At 54.5% G+C, this 12,890-nt stretch overlaps 2 protein-coding genes across 4 annotated transcripts; one reads left to right on the top strand and one right to left on the bottom strand.

Annotated features, from left to right (window-relative positions):
- Positions 1–6: 6 nt before the first annotated feature.
- On the top strand, positions 7–3,626 carry Nubp2 (nucleotide binding protein 2). The gene is made up of 7 exons (XM_010620474.3): positions 7–205; positions 421–539; positions 634–832; positions 2,105–2,259; positions 2,379–2,489; positions 2,640–2,709; positions 3,198–3,626. The coding sequence occupies exons 3-7, from the start codon at positions 679–681 to the stop codon at positions 3,341–3,343; spliced, it is 636 nt and encodes a 211-aa protein (XP_010618776.1). The 5' UTR covers positions 7–205; positions 421–539; positions 634–678; the 3' UTR covers positions 3,344–3,626.
- Positions 3,627–4,727: 1,101 nt separating this feature from the next.
- Igfals (insulin like growth factor binding protein acid labile subunit) lies at positions 4,728–8,400 on the bottom strand. 3 transcript variants are annotated; one of them, XM_010620473.3, is made up of 3 exons: positions 8,304–8,400; positions 7,850–8,018; positions 4,728–6,672 (listed from the first exon to the last, which is right to left on the bottom strand). In XM_010620473.3, exons 2-3 carry the CDS (start codon positions 7,974–7,976, stop codon positions 4,877–4,879), a joined length of 1,923 nt encoding a protein of 640 aa, XP_010618775.1. In that variant the 5' UTR covers positions 7,977–8,018; positions 8,304–8,400; the 3' UTR covers positions 4,728–4,876. The 3 variants fall into 3 exon arrangements, with proteins under 3 accessions (XP_010618775.1, XP_010618774.1, XP_010618772.1); XM_010620472.3 differs by having other exon boundaries at positions 8,188–8,325; XM_010620470.3 differs by having other exon boundaries at positions 8,209–8,325.
- Positions 8,401–12,890: the final 4,490 nt, after the last annotated feature.

The following is a 12,890-nucleotide window of genomic DNA, read 5'->3' as shown; positions in this document are numbered from 1 at the left end:
CCTGGACCCGCCGCGGCCTTGAGCACGCCGCTGGGCGCCCGGGAGCGCGACCTCGAGCCAGCAGGGTGGTGTGGAGGCACACCGGAGCTACCTTGCCGGATCTTCAGCGCCATCAGCCTCCCCCGACCCCTGTAGGCCCAGGGATACTTCTGCCTGAGAGAGCAGTTTGGGATATTTTTGCCTTCAGTGGTCCCATTTCAGACAGGTGCGGGGATAGGTCATCCTGGGGCTGCTAGAAGACCTGCCTGAGGGTCTTTGCTTACGTGGGGAAGAAAGAGTGAGTGTCTCTTCTGGGGCTGGTCATTAGCTTTTGTCCTCAGAGTTTGGTACAGGGGTGGTTTCCTGAGCCCAAGTGAATGTGCAGTGAAGGCCTGTGGTCCCTGGAAAACACCCAACCTCCCAACTTCTGCTTCTCACCAGAACTTGGGAACCTGGCTGATGTGCAGCACATCATCCTTGTCCTTTCGGGAAAGGGAGGTGTGGGGAAGAGCACCATCTCTACCGAGCTGACCCTGGCGCTGCACCGTGAGGGCAAAAAGGTGAGGCCCTGCCCTGAGCACTTCGGCCTAGTTCCAGCTGCCTGGACCCTTGCACCTGGGCATTGCTGAGCTTTTGCCATCTGGCCTTCTGCAGGTAGGAATCCTGGACATAGACCTGTGTGGCCCCAGCATCCCGCGCATGCTCCGAGCACAGGGCAGGGCCGTACACCAGTGTGACCGTGGCTGGGTGCCTGTCTTTGTGGACCGGGAGCAGAGCATCTCCCTGATGTCTGTGGGCTTCCTGCTGGAGAATCCAGATGAGGCAGTGGTGTGGAGAGGTCCCAAGAAGAATGGTAATGACCCAGCAAGCAGGCACAGGTGGCCTTCCAGCCTCTCCCAGCTGACTTCTCAGAGCTCAGAATTAGCTGTAAAGGGCCCAGGTGTCGTGGCACAGACTTGTACTCAGCGCTCTGGGAGGCTGAGGCAAGAGGATCGTTAAGTTCAATCCCTGTATAAGGATCAAAGGCCCTGCCTCAAAATAAGATAAAAAGGGCTAGAGATGCAGTTCAATGTGAAGGCCCTCAATTCTGCCTCAATTCTCAATTCTGCCCAGTACTGCCCAAAAAAAGGAAAGGAAAAAAGCCAGAAGTGGAGGGCTGCCCTCCCTCCCTCTCAAGTGGGGGTGGGGGTTTAATGAGGTTCCTTGGAGCAGCAGGTGGCAATAAACTGTCCTGATTGCATTGAAAGGTAGTTGGGATGAGTAACAAGTACGGTGGACCCTTGACTTACAGACTCAATTCGTTCCGAGAGCTGATTGTAATTTAAGTTGGTCAATTGAAGGCTCAGGCTCCTCTACACAGCCTTCAAAGTCTCTCCGCTGTGTGCAGGCAGATCTCAGTGTCCTCAGACATTGGTCCAGGATTTTTCAGTTAACTCCACACAGAAAAGGATGTTGTAATGTTCTTCCAGAACTCCTTAAGGGTTAAATCTGTATCTGAGACCATCTGAAAGCACAAGCCACTGGCATTTGGGCTATAACTCAAGACTTTGGTCATAAGTTAAAACTAAAATTCCAGTCATAACCCAACTTGTTCATCTGTCAGGCTGGTCTTAACTCGAGGGACCACTGTACAAGACGGGTCCTGGATGTACCAGCAAGACTTTTCACAGCAGGCCACCACACAGGCTTGAGAGCTTGGTGCAGGCGGCCCTAGAAGGTTATGGCTCCCTCCTGAGCTGGGCCTTAGCAAGAATCTGCTGCCATCCACTGCAGGGTGGGCATGTAGAGACAGGGCTAGATGCTGGGGGCAGCACAGCTACTTGTGGGGGTAGGGAGAGTTGCCACCTCCTCACTGCGTTCTGCTCCCCTACCCTTAGGAAGAACCACCAGCAGGCCCCTCACTGCCTCAGCCTTGTGCTACAGGTGACTCCAGGAGTAAGGTGCCCTTTTTTTTTTTTTTTTTTTTTTTTTTTTTGTCACTGGGGATCAAACTCAGGACCTTCCTTCCCCTAATGAGGCAGGCGGCCGAACCACTGAACTAAATCCCCAGCCCTAAGGTGCCTTTTTTAACACTGCTGGTCCACGTAGCACAGACCAGCTCCCCTCTTTCTCTGGGTCTTTGCAGCGCTGATAAAGCAGTTTGTGTCCGATGTGGCCTGGGGGGAGCTGGACTACCTGGTGGTGGACACACCTCCAGGGACTTCTGATGAGCACATGGCCGTGGTGGAAGCACTTCGACCCTACAGACCCTTGGGAGCCCTTGTGGTGACAACACCACAGGTATCACCCACAGCTGCCCCCATCCCTGGCATGTGTGGTCTCCCCACTGGGCTCAGCTGTGGTGACCAATTCTTGGCTGAATCTGTTGCTGACTGGCCTGGCCCTCTCTTGCTGTCTAGGCGGTGTCTGTGGGGGATGTGAGGCGAGAGCTGACCTTCTGTAAGAAGACGGGGCTGCAAGTAGTCGGAGTTGTGGAGAACATGAGTGGCTTTGTTTGCCCACACTGTGCGGTGAGTCCTGGGAAACCGCCGGGGCTATGACAGAGTGGATGAGCACACATATAAGGCAGGTCAGACAGACAGGGCTTTGAGGAGACCAGTTCCTGTCTGCCCTTGGCCTTCAACACCGTGGGCTGGGCCCTCACAGACCCTGTCTCCTAGGAATGCACCAACATCTTCTCCAAGGGCGGTGGGGAGGAGCTAGCTCAGCTCGCCGGAGTACCCTTCTTAGGTGAGTGTGGACACAGGCCTACCGGGGTCTTGCTGGGGTCTTGGCTCCCCATCGTGCCTCTGCCCTGGGTGGATCCAACTGTACCCATACAAGAATGGTGAAACTGCTGCCACCAACTGAGCCCCCCACTTGCCAGCAGTGTGGGAGGCTGATGCCTACAGAGATCCCAGAAGAGCAGAAGATGGGATGCTACACAGCGCCCAGCTTGGGTTCTGGGATCTCCTCTGGAAACACTGTGGTCCCCGCTGCTTGTCTTTCAAGTGAGTGATCAGGAGAGGCAAGTGTCAGCCTGATAGAAGACAGTAGCACAAGGTCTGACAGCAGTTGATGCTTGAACATGGCCTCAAGGTGCCACCTTCTCCTCCCAAACTCCTCTCTGTCTTTTTTTTTTCCCCCATTGGTACCAGGGATCAAATTCAAGACCTTGTACTTGTGAGGCAATCACAGAGCTACTGAGCTAAATCCCTGGCCCTCCTCTGTCTTTTCAGGCTCTGTACCCTTAGACCCTGTGCTCACCAGAAGCTTGGAGGAGGGTCACGACCTCACCCAGGAGTTCCCCAAGAGTCCTGCATTTCCTGCACTAACCTCCATTGCTCAGAAAATTCTGGACGGGTTGCCTGCCCGGCTCTCCTGACAGTCCCTCCACAAGGGGCTCTACTCACAGCCTCCAGGACTTTCCACAGCAGAGATCCTGGTGCATCCCGGGATGTGTGGCACCGGTCAGGAGCTATCACTGTGTGAGTGTCACCTGCCTGGCCCTCTTCTTGAAGGGGTTTTGTAACAAGTAATGCAGACTGACAGTAGTTCTGGCTGGCTGGCCTGTGGCTGAAGGACATCTCAGGCCTGGTACCATTTTTGTTTTGTGTTTTGAGACGGCCTCGCTAGTGATTTAGGTTGGTCTTGAACTCGCTATAGCACAGGCTGGCCTGAAACTTTTAACAGTCCTTTTGCCTCGGCCTCCCAAGTGCTGGGATTATAGGTGTGCACCGTCACACCGGGTTGGGACTGGTACTTTAAAATAGTGGTGGTCTTGGCCAACAACCCACAGGCTTTTTCTCAGGACTAGTGCCCCAGACTAAGTGTTCCTGACAGCTGGGCATCCACACCGTTCCCAGCCTGGCCCAGGTCTTCTGCCGCCCTCTGGTGGCCTGGGCCCCACGTGTACTTTGTGCCACCACGGCAGCATTCCATAACGTGGTGAGCTAGCCTCGGACAGTAGAGTAATCTGCTATTAAATGTATCGCACCACCTTGATCGTGAGTCTGACGTTTCAGATCTGTCCCTAGTGATGACTGCATTTGTTTCAAAGCATCCCACGACTAGACGAGCCGCTGTTAGTTTTATTGTCGCAGGCCCCTGACGGGTGAGAATGTTTCTCCATCTCATCTGGGGGAGCTGGACAAGATTTTGATATTAGAAGCCTATGTGTGGCTATGCTTGGTGTGGTTAGAGGGGCCCTCTGCAGGCGCAGCAGGGGAACCCAGAGCGAAGCCTCAGACCAGGGTGTCAAGTTTAAGTAAGCCAGGCACCCTAGGGGCCATTTCCTCGTGTTTCCCAGTAAGGCCAGGGAGGAAATGTAATCCAGAAAGCAGCACAGTGGCATGATCCTTCTGAGGGAAGAGCTGAGGGCTTCCAGAGGAGGACTGCAGCCTGTGGGGAAGCGATGAGCTGTGCCCAGCCCACCCCCACTGGCTTGCTGGCAGTGCTCCTGTGAGTCGCGCCTCACCCCAGCATAACCACTGTGCCCGCAGGGCCTTGGGCCTGAGAAGTGGGGGGGGCAATGCGCAGCAATGAGTGGTGGCTCCTGAGACCCGTATGGCAGGGGTTCTGGGACGGGCAGAGCCAGAACGACGGCACAGGGTGTGGTCACAGGAAAGGGAAAGGAGAGCACAGCTGACATCTCCCCCCGTCCTTTCAATTTAATTCTCAGGGTCGCACACTGTGTTCATTAGCTTTTAATTGTGAATAGCTGGAAAGGGCCACTGTGCCCCCACCCTCCTGTGGGTGCCCACCCATGCCCACCTCTCCTGAGCCGGGGTCACTCAGCTGCCAGGACCCTGTTCCTCAGGGAGTGAACAGCATACCCACCAGGGCCCTGGGGACGGTGAAAACTCATCCTGAAGCCCGGGGCCAGCCCAGCAGGAGCACTGAGGCCAGCGGACCTGGGTCAGCAGGGCACAAAGTGGGCCTCGCCAACGTCCCGCAGGTCGAGGCCCGAGACGTTGGCAGGGCTGGTACAGGTGATATTGTTGTAAGTGTAGGCAGGCTGGCATTCATCTCCCTCACACACAGCCTGCACAAAGCGAGGCACGACGCTGGGCCTGTGCAGGGCAAAGTCCCGCAGTGTCTTCAGGGAACAACTGCAGTCCCATGGGTTGCCCTCAAGCCACAGGCGCTCCAGGCTGGCAGGCGGCGGCACAAAGGTCTGTAGGGAGTTGTTCCTGAGGCTGAGGTAGCGCAGCTGCCCCAGTGGTAAGAAGAGGCCCTCGGCCAGTGCCTCCAAGCGGTTGTGTGAGAGATCCAGCCAGAATGCCCTCTGCAAGGGGCCCAGGATGTCCACGGGCAGTGCCGACAGCTGGTTGCGAGCGAGGAGCAGGTACTCCAGCTGGCCCAGGCCCTGGAAGAGCTCGCGGGGCAGGTGTGTGAGCTGGTTGGAGGTGAGGTCAAGCTCCAGGAGCTCAGGCAGTCCTCCCAGGCTCTGCTCCTCGATGCTGGAGATGCTGTTGTCCCTGAGGAAAAGCCGGCGCAGCCCGGAGAGGCCAGTAAAGGTGTGCAGGCGGATGCGGCCCAAGCAGCTGCCCTCCAGGTGCAGACTGTGCAGCTTGCTGAGGCCCTGGAACACCTGCTCTGGGAGGCTCTGGAGACAGTTGCCAGAGAGATTCATGACAGCCACGTTGGAGAGCCCAAGGAAAGCACCCACCTTGATCTCCTGGATCTGGTTGTCATTGAGGGTAAGTACCTCCAGCTGCCCCAGGCCCTCGAATGTTTTTTCTGCCAGCTGCCGGATGCGGTTGTGGCCAAGCTGCAGCTCCTCCAGGAAGTGCAGATCCTTGAAGATACGGGGTCTCAGGCTAGTAATGCCGTTGTGTGCCAGGCGCAGGACATGCAGGCCCAGCAGGCCTGGGAAGGTGTCCTCCAGGAGGCCAGCTACGCGGTTGTGGGACAGGTCCAGCCAGCGCAGTGCTTTCATACCCAGGAAGGCACCAGAGGCCACAGCCGTGATGAGGTTGCGATCCAGGTAAAGCTTCTGGAGTCGGGGCAGCTGCACAAAGACATTGGCCTTGACGCTTCGCAGCGCATTCCTGCTCAGGTCCAGCTCCCGCAGCTCACCCAGGCCACAGAAGAGTGCTGGCTGCAGGTAGGCCAGTTTGTTGCCTGCTAGCACCAGCTCGCGGAGCTTGCTCAGGCCCTGGAACGTAGTATCAGGTAGCACCACCAGGCTGTTCCAGCCAAGGTTGAGGGCCCAGAGGTGGGTGAGGCCTCGAAAGGTGCCCTCCTCCAGCCTGCCCAGCTGGTTGTTGCTGAGGCTTAGTGAAGCAAGGCCTGGTGTGTGGGCAAATGAACCAGCCGCCAGGCTCCGCAGCCGGTTCCGCTCCAGGTGAAGGTGGTACAGGTTCTGCAGGCCCAGCAATGCCTGTGGCTCCAGGCCGCCAAGCAGGTTGCCCTGCACGTTGAGGAAGTCCAGGCCTGAGAGGTTCCGAAAGGCTGCTGGGGGTATTGAGGAGAGGTTGTTGCTGTCAAGCCACAGGGCCCTGGTGCCATCCGGGATGCCACTGGGCGGCCGCGTGAGGTTCCTTGCGCTGCAGAAGACGTGGAGCTCATCCACATAGTCATGGCTGCAGGCACACACGGCTGGGCACTGTGGGCCCTCGGCATCTGCCAGTGCTCTGGGCTCTGCTCCCTCCAGGCTACCATGGGGCCCCAGTGCTGCCCAGACTAGCAGCACCACCAGGGCCAGGCCTCCTATGGAGAGAGGGGTTTGGGGAAAAGGCTGTAGCAGGTACCAGGATGTGAGCAGACCTCAGAGTTCTGCAGGCCTTGGCTGTAGCAAGATGCAAGTCTCATTTGTGAGCTAAGATTGTGGCCAGCCACTTAAACTACAGGCAGAAGCCAGGCAGGAAGTAGGAACTGGCTGCACTACAGCCCCCACCCTATGGAGCCAGCTGGTGGCCATCCCTACCCCACTGTGGGAATAGAGTGGCTGGTTCCCCACTTCCCTCAGGCTGTGGGGCACAGACATTCTATACCCCTGGCTACTGGGCCTCGTAGCCATCTCTTTCCCATGAGACAAATGCTCAAGCCTGGTCAGACTGCACATTGGCCTGGAAAGGAGGGAAAGCAAGCCATTGGCTAAGATTGGCCATTTTTGGAATACTCTAGAAAAGATCGAATGGGGTGTCTGCTTGTTCTCAGTGGCTGAACAGTGAGGTGGGCAGTCCCTATGCCTGAGGACCCTGGATTGGGGAACTTAGCCACCGGCTGTCCAGCCTGCATTCCATGCTGGCACTAGGGTGGGGCACACACCTCAGGACAGATGGGTACTCTAGACCGTCCACTCAGCTGGCCTCGGGCCCCAGATATAGCTGGAGCCTCTTCAACAGCAGTGCCCCAGAATCCCTTTGTGGGGTCCTGTCCCTTCCCAGAAGGCTCCCAGGGTTCCAGGGTAGGCAGGAGTGGTGTCACGCCCACCCTCTGCTCGTCCACCACAGGGTGAGAGTGGTCCTGGAGTGCCGACGTGCTGGTGGCCAGCCCAGGCATCAAGATGGTGCCCGCAGAGGCGGAGCGAAGGGCGAGGGTGCCAGGGCCAGAGGAACAGAGGCAGGAGAGGCAGCAAGCTCCGGAATGGCGGACAGTCCCAGGCAGGATCTGTTCTGTGGATGTTAGAAGCCCCTTGCCCCATGCCTGCACCCCGTACTGCCCAAGGGCTGAGCACTTGTCTCGTGTGCCCTACCCTGCCCTCCCTTCTCCCACCAGGGGAGAGCAGGGACCCTCTGGTGCCAGGCCTAGCCATGTCCCCCACTAGCCCACCCAGAGCTAACCCCCACACCTCCCCTGGCCTGCCCTAGCCCTTGTCTAAGTGGGCTGGGATCACCAGCTGGCTGACCCCAGGACAAGCTGCAGGGGACACCTGCTGCCTCACCTTTCCTCAGGGCCATCCCGCGTGCAGAGTGCGCGAGGGCGGTCTGCTGGGCTGGCTGCTCCTGCCCTCTGGCTTCCCTGCTGCTGGGCAGCTGTCGGCCGGCCCTGCCCCGAGGTCTCAGCTCCATTAACCCCCTCGTGCCGGGTGGCCAGTGTCAGCACCAAGTCCCCTGGGTGCAGATGGTACATTGAAAGGGCTGGGGTGCCTTGTCCACCCCGAAGCCTCCTTTGGGACCTGAGGTGGACTGAGGCATAGCTCCAGGGGCCCTGAGCCCATCTGCCCTGTCCCTGTAGGTGGTCTGAGTGGGTGGGGGAAGGGCCCCCTCTTCTCTGAGTAACCTTCAAGAATCCAGTGCTCACAGCAGGTTTGGAGGATCCAGTGTCCCACTGGCTTCACCCCCAGGCAGGGGAGTTCCTTGGGCAGCTCCTGGGGTCTTAGAGATCCCAGCACTCACCCCCGACTGAGCTGATGGCTGTGCTGGGGTTAAGCGGGTGCCATCTAGTTCCCCGATGCCCCGCCTGTCTGTGCGGCACACTGTCCGCTCGCACTGGGGTTTCCTAACAGGCTGAGTAGGATCTGCTGCCAGCTGCTGGGCTCAGGCCCAGCCTTGGCCCCTCCTGTGACCTCAAGGTCAGCTGATGTCTACTCACGGCCCCTCCCGGAGGCCTCTTCTAGGAACACCTGGCAGGGCCACTGGCTACCTCGTGTTTGCTTATCCTGCCTGTCGTCCTGGGAGAGAGGCAGCAAAGCCGGCGCTAGGGCCCCCAGTGGCTCTGCACTGGCCTCTGAGGCTCCGGTAAGGGCCTGGTCACCCTGTTTTGTGTGCAGAGACCACAGGAACCTGGCTGATCCGTGGTCTGGTTGGGTCCGGTGAGGGAGGCTGCTACTGTGGGGGTTCCCCCACACCACCCTAGGGTCCGGCCACCCACCCTGGACCCCAGCGGATGCTCCAGCTCCGTCTGCCCTGCTTCGGGTGGTGGGGACGTGTGCACGTGCACAGAAGGGGCAGACCTGGATCTGAGGAGAGACGGGCATAGAGGTCTGGGGGATTCTTGGACAGCTCCTGCAAGGCAGGGGGAGGTGGACCTGTAGACCCCACCGTGCTACCTCATCTCCAGGCTATTTTTCGGGTCATTCCTCAACCTCTGTTCTGAGAAATTATAGATCCACAGGGAGAAAGTCCACACCCAGAGCCACAGAGCAGTTTACTCAGCAAAGTGCGGTCTCAGCAGGCTCTGAGGCCATGGTCACAGCCTCTTCTTGGAACCAGCGAGGCTGGAGTGAGGATGCGCCCCTGGTGTCCCAGTTGGACTGGAAAGGAGAGGTGGTATTGCTGTCATTTTACTATGGGAGAAGGGGGGCCCAGACCTCTTCCTGTGCACCCAAGTCCAGTTTTGTGGAGTTAGATGCAAGTAAGCCTCCAAACCCCAAAGCTTTTCCATGTCTTGCTTTTCTCCCTCGGCTGCCCTTTAGTCTGATCCAGAAGACGTCAAAGGTGTTTGGACAGGGCCCATCTGCTGGCTCCTGCACTGTCGGCCTTTTCACCCTCATGATTTTGGTAAGTCTCTAGTTTTAAATCGGTCTCCGATAACTATTGAACTTCATTCCTCACACACCGGCCATGACCATAGCAAAGGGCCAAGTTTTATAATCTCACACAGTCCAGCTGGCCGCTCTCGGTTCCGAGTCCTGTTTGCGTGTAGACTCGTGTGTGCTCTCCAGGTGTCCCGTGGACACTCGTTTTACCTGTCGTCAGCCCCATCTTACCTGCTCGTACAGTTTAGTTCTCCCTGACTTGCATCTGCCTCCGCCCTGCTCAGTCATGTGGCTGTCACAGCTTCTCCTGACTCAAGGGTCCACTTGTGCCCAGGCCTCTGGCCTCCACTCCTCGGGCCCTATGTCCTGAGCAGGGGCACCGCTACCTGTTATGGGGACTTTAAGTTTTGATGGCCGATGGGCAGGTCCTCAGTCTCCTCTGAGATCAGCCCAGCTCATGGTCACTTGTATTTCCCCAGACTTCCGAGATAGCCATCGGGTTTTTGTTGTTGTTGCTGTTTATTAGTACAGTAAATGTTCATGCACTAATTATATTATGCAGTAATACATTCATCTCAGGGGATCAGTACATACACATATCCTGTCTTCATCATTTTTACTCCCCCTCCCTCCCTCTTCTTCCTTCTACAGATGCCCTTCCCACATGCACAGTTTACACCCGTTCTTAAATTTATACTTTCAAAAAGTCATAGTTTGAGTTTCTTAAACCATGTGATATTTAACCCTCTATGTTTATCTTTTAGTATTACGGTCTCATGATCCACCCATTTTCCTACAAATAACTCAGGTTTATCCTTCACGACTGAGTAGTGCTCCATTTGTTTTCTGTGTGTGTGAGAGAGAGACAGAGAGATCTTCTTTATAATCATTGGGTTTTGAAACAAAGCAAGAACCCTGCATGCTGGCTACCTCTTCAGCATTGGCCTGTGACCCACAGACACATCCATGCATCTGTAGGTCTGGTTCCCCCCAGTAGTGTTTTAGTACTGTTCAGTGTTATCTTTTTTTTTTCCTCAACCTCATTTTCCGTGTCTCGGGTGGGATCGTTTTTTGGAAGTGTGATAGATAGGGTAGCAAGGTATTAACAAGCATGCCACCTGTACCCTCGCCTCTTCCCCAGACATCTGTATCCGTGACTTCTGTGCCCGCCCCAGCAGTCAGAGTGAGTCCTCACTCGCCACCGTCCAGCACTGCCCACTCAGTCTAGGTCCTGCCCCTCTCCCGAGTGTGACGCTGCTGGGCTCAATCCATGCTGTGTTGTGTGTTGGTGCCTCATTCTGTGTCGTGGCTGAACGATGCTCTGTGCCATATTCACCTGATGGGCACTAGATCGTCCCCTTCCCGGGGTCACAGAAGAGTGCTACTGTTTGTACACAAGTCCTTGTATAGGCATGTTTCATTTGTCTTGGGTAGATTTTGTGTGTTTATTTTGTTGTTTTTGTTTGTTTGTTTGCTTGCTTTGAGACAGAGTCTCACTATGTAGTTGAGACTGATCTGGAACTCACTGTGTAACCCGGGGTGGTCTTGAATTCACGGTGATCCTCCTGCCTCAGCCTCCTAAGTGCTGGGATTACAGGCGTGCGCCATGTGGTGGTGTTTTTGTTTTTTTTTTTTATTCGGGGGTTTTTTGTTTGTTTTGTTTTGTTTTGTTTTTTTAAAGACAGGGTCTCATGTATTCCAGGCTGGCCTTGAACTTGTGGCAATTCTCCTGCCTCAGCCTGCCAAGTGCTGGGATTACAGGCATGTACCATCAAGCCCGGCTTTTTTAACTTTTCAAAATGCTGGTATCCCTTCACAGAGTATGAGAGCTGGAGTTGTTCCACAGCCTCACCATTTGGTACTGTTTTTTATATTTTGTGGCAATGGTATTTTTTGAGCTATTCTGGCAATTTGCTTTTCCATGAAAACTAGTAGTGCCAAGCACCTTTTCATGTATTTATTGGGCTTCTTAAACCTTTTTTGTTGAAAGTGTATTCTAGTCTTGCTCTTTTGCGGGGTGTCTGTGTGTGTATGTATATATGGTACTGGGGATTGAACCCAGGATCTTCACACTAATCTACATCCCCAGCCTTATTTTATTATTATTATTTATTATTATTATTATATTATTATATTATTGGTACTGGGGATCGAACTTGGGACCTTGCACTTTTGAGGAAGGCAGAAGAACCAATAAGCTAAATCCCCAGCACCCCCAGCCTTATTTTGAGAGACAAGGTCTCAGTCACCAAATTTCCTGGGATGAGCTCAAACTTGCGATCCTCCTGCCTCAGTCTCCCAGGATGCTGGGATTACAGGTGTGTGCCACAGTGGCTGGCTGTTACTAGATATATTTGGGGGGGTGTTGTGTGTTTTTTGAGACCGTGTCTTGCTATGTAGTTCAGGCTGGCCTTAAACTCTCTATGTAGCCCTGCTGGCCTTGAATGCACAGTATTCCTTCTGCCTTTGCCTCCCCAGTGCTGAGATTATAGGCATGCGCCACTCTAGATATATAAGACTTGCAGATACTTTTTCCAGCCTGTAACTTGTCTGTTTTTTAAAAAAAACTTTGCCTCTAAAAGTGCAGAAGTACCAATTTTCTTCTCTTATGCCACAGGATTGGGGTATTGTGTTTAAGAACTCTGCCTGGCCAGGGATTTAGCTCAGTGGTTCCACTGCCTGCCTCGCAAGTGCAATGATCTGAGTTCTATCCCCAGTACCAAAAAAACAAAAACAAAAAAACTCTGCCTAACCTAAGATCCCTCATTTTCTAGTTCATCTTCCCCTGAAAGTTTGATAGCTTTAGCTAACTTTGTTTAGAGGTTTTTTGTTTTTTATTTTGGTACCGGGGATCGAACTTCAGTCCTTGCGCTTGCAAGGCAGGCTGCGGAACCACTGAGCTAAATCCCTGGCCCTGTTTTTGTTGTTTTGGTTTTTTTTTTGTTTGTTTGTTTGTTTTGAGACAAGGTCTTACTAAATTGCCCAGGCTGGGCATGGTCTTGGGATTCTCCTGCCTCATGCTCCCAAGTAGCTGGGATCACAGGTGTGCACCACCACACCCAGCTTTTGTTTAGTTGTATGATCTGATTTGAGTTCATCTATATGTGTGCTGTGAAGTAAGGGTCTAATAGCCCATTTTCCACATAGAGTCTGAGTCTCCTGACCCCATTTGTTGAGAAGACCATCCCTTCCCCCACAGGAATGTCACGGAAAGTCAACTGGCTCTGAACGTAGAGATTCCGACTCTCGAGGGGTTCAGAACCCGCCCTTGGAAATGGAACAGTGTCCATTCCCGTATTTTCTTACTGTGGCTTTATAGTGAGTTATGAAATCAAGAAGTCAGAGGTCCTACAAATTTGTTCTTTTTCAAGACTTTTTGGGTCTTAAAAAAAAACTTTTGGGTTTAATAGTCTTTGTATTTCCATATAAATTTAGAATGTGTTCTGTTGCTTTCTTTTAAAAAGCCTTTAGAGCCGGGCGTGGTGGCACACGCCTAATCCCAGCA

This window comes from Fukomys damarensis, unplaced genomic scaffold (assembly GCF_012274545.1).
Source record: "Fukomys damarensis isolate Sample0158 unplaced genomic scaffold, DMR_v1.0_HiC HiC_scaffold_34, whole genome shotgun sequence".
NCBI lineage: Eukaryota > Metazoa > Chordata > Mammalia > Rodentia > Bathyergidae > Fukomys > Fukomys damarensis.
This window is presented reverse-complemented; position numbering and strand designations above follow the sequence as displayed.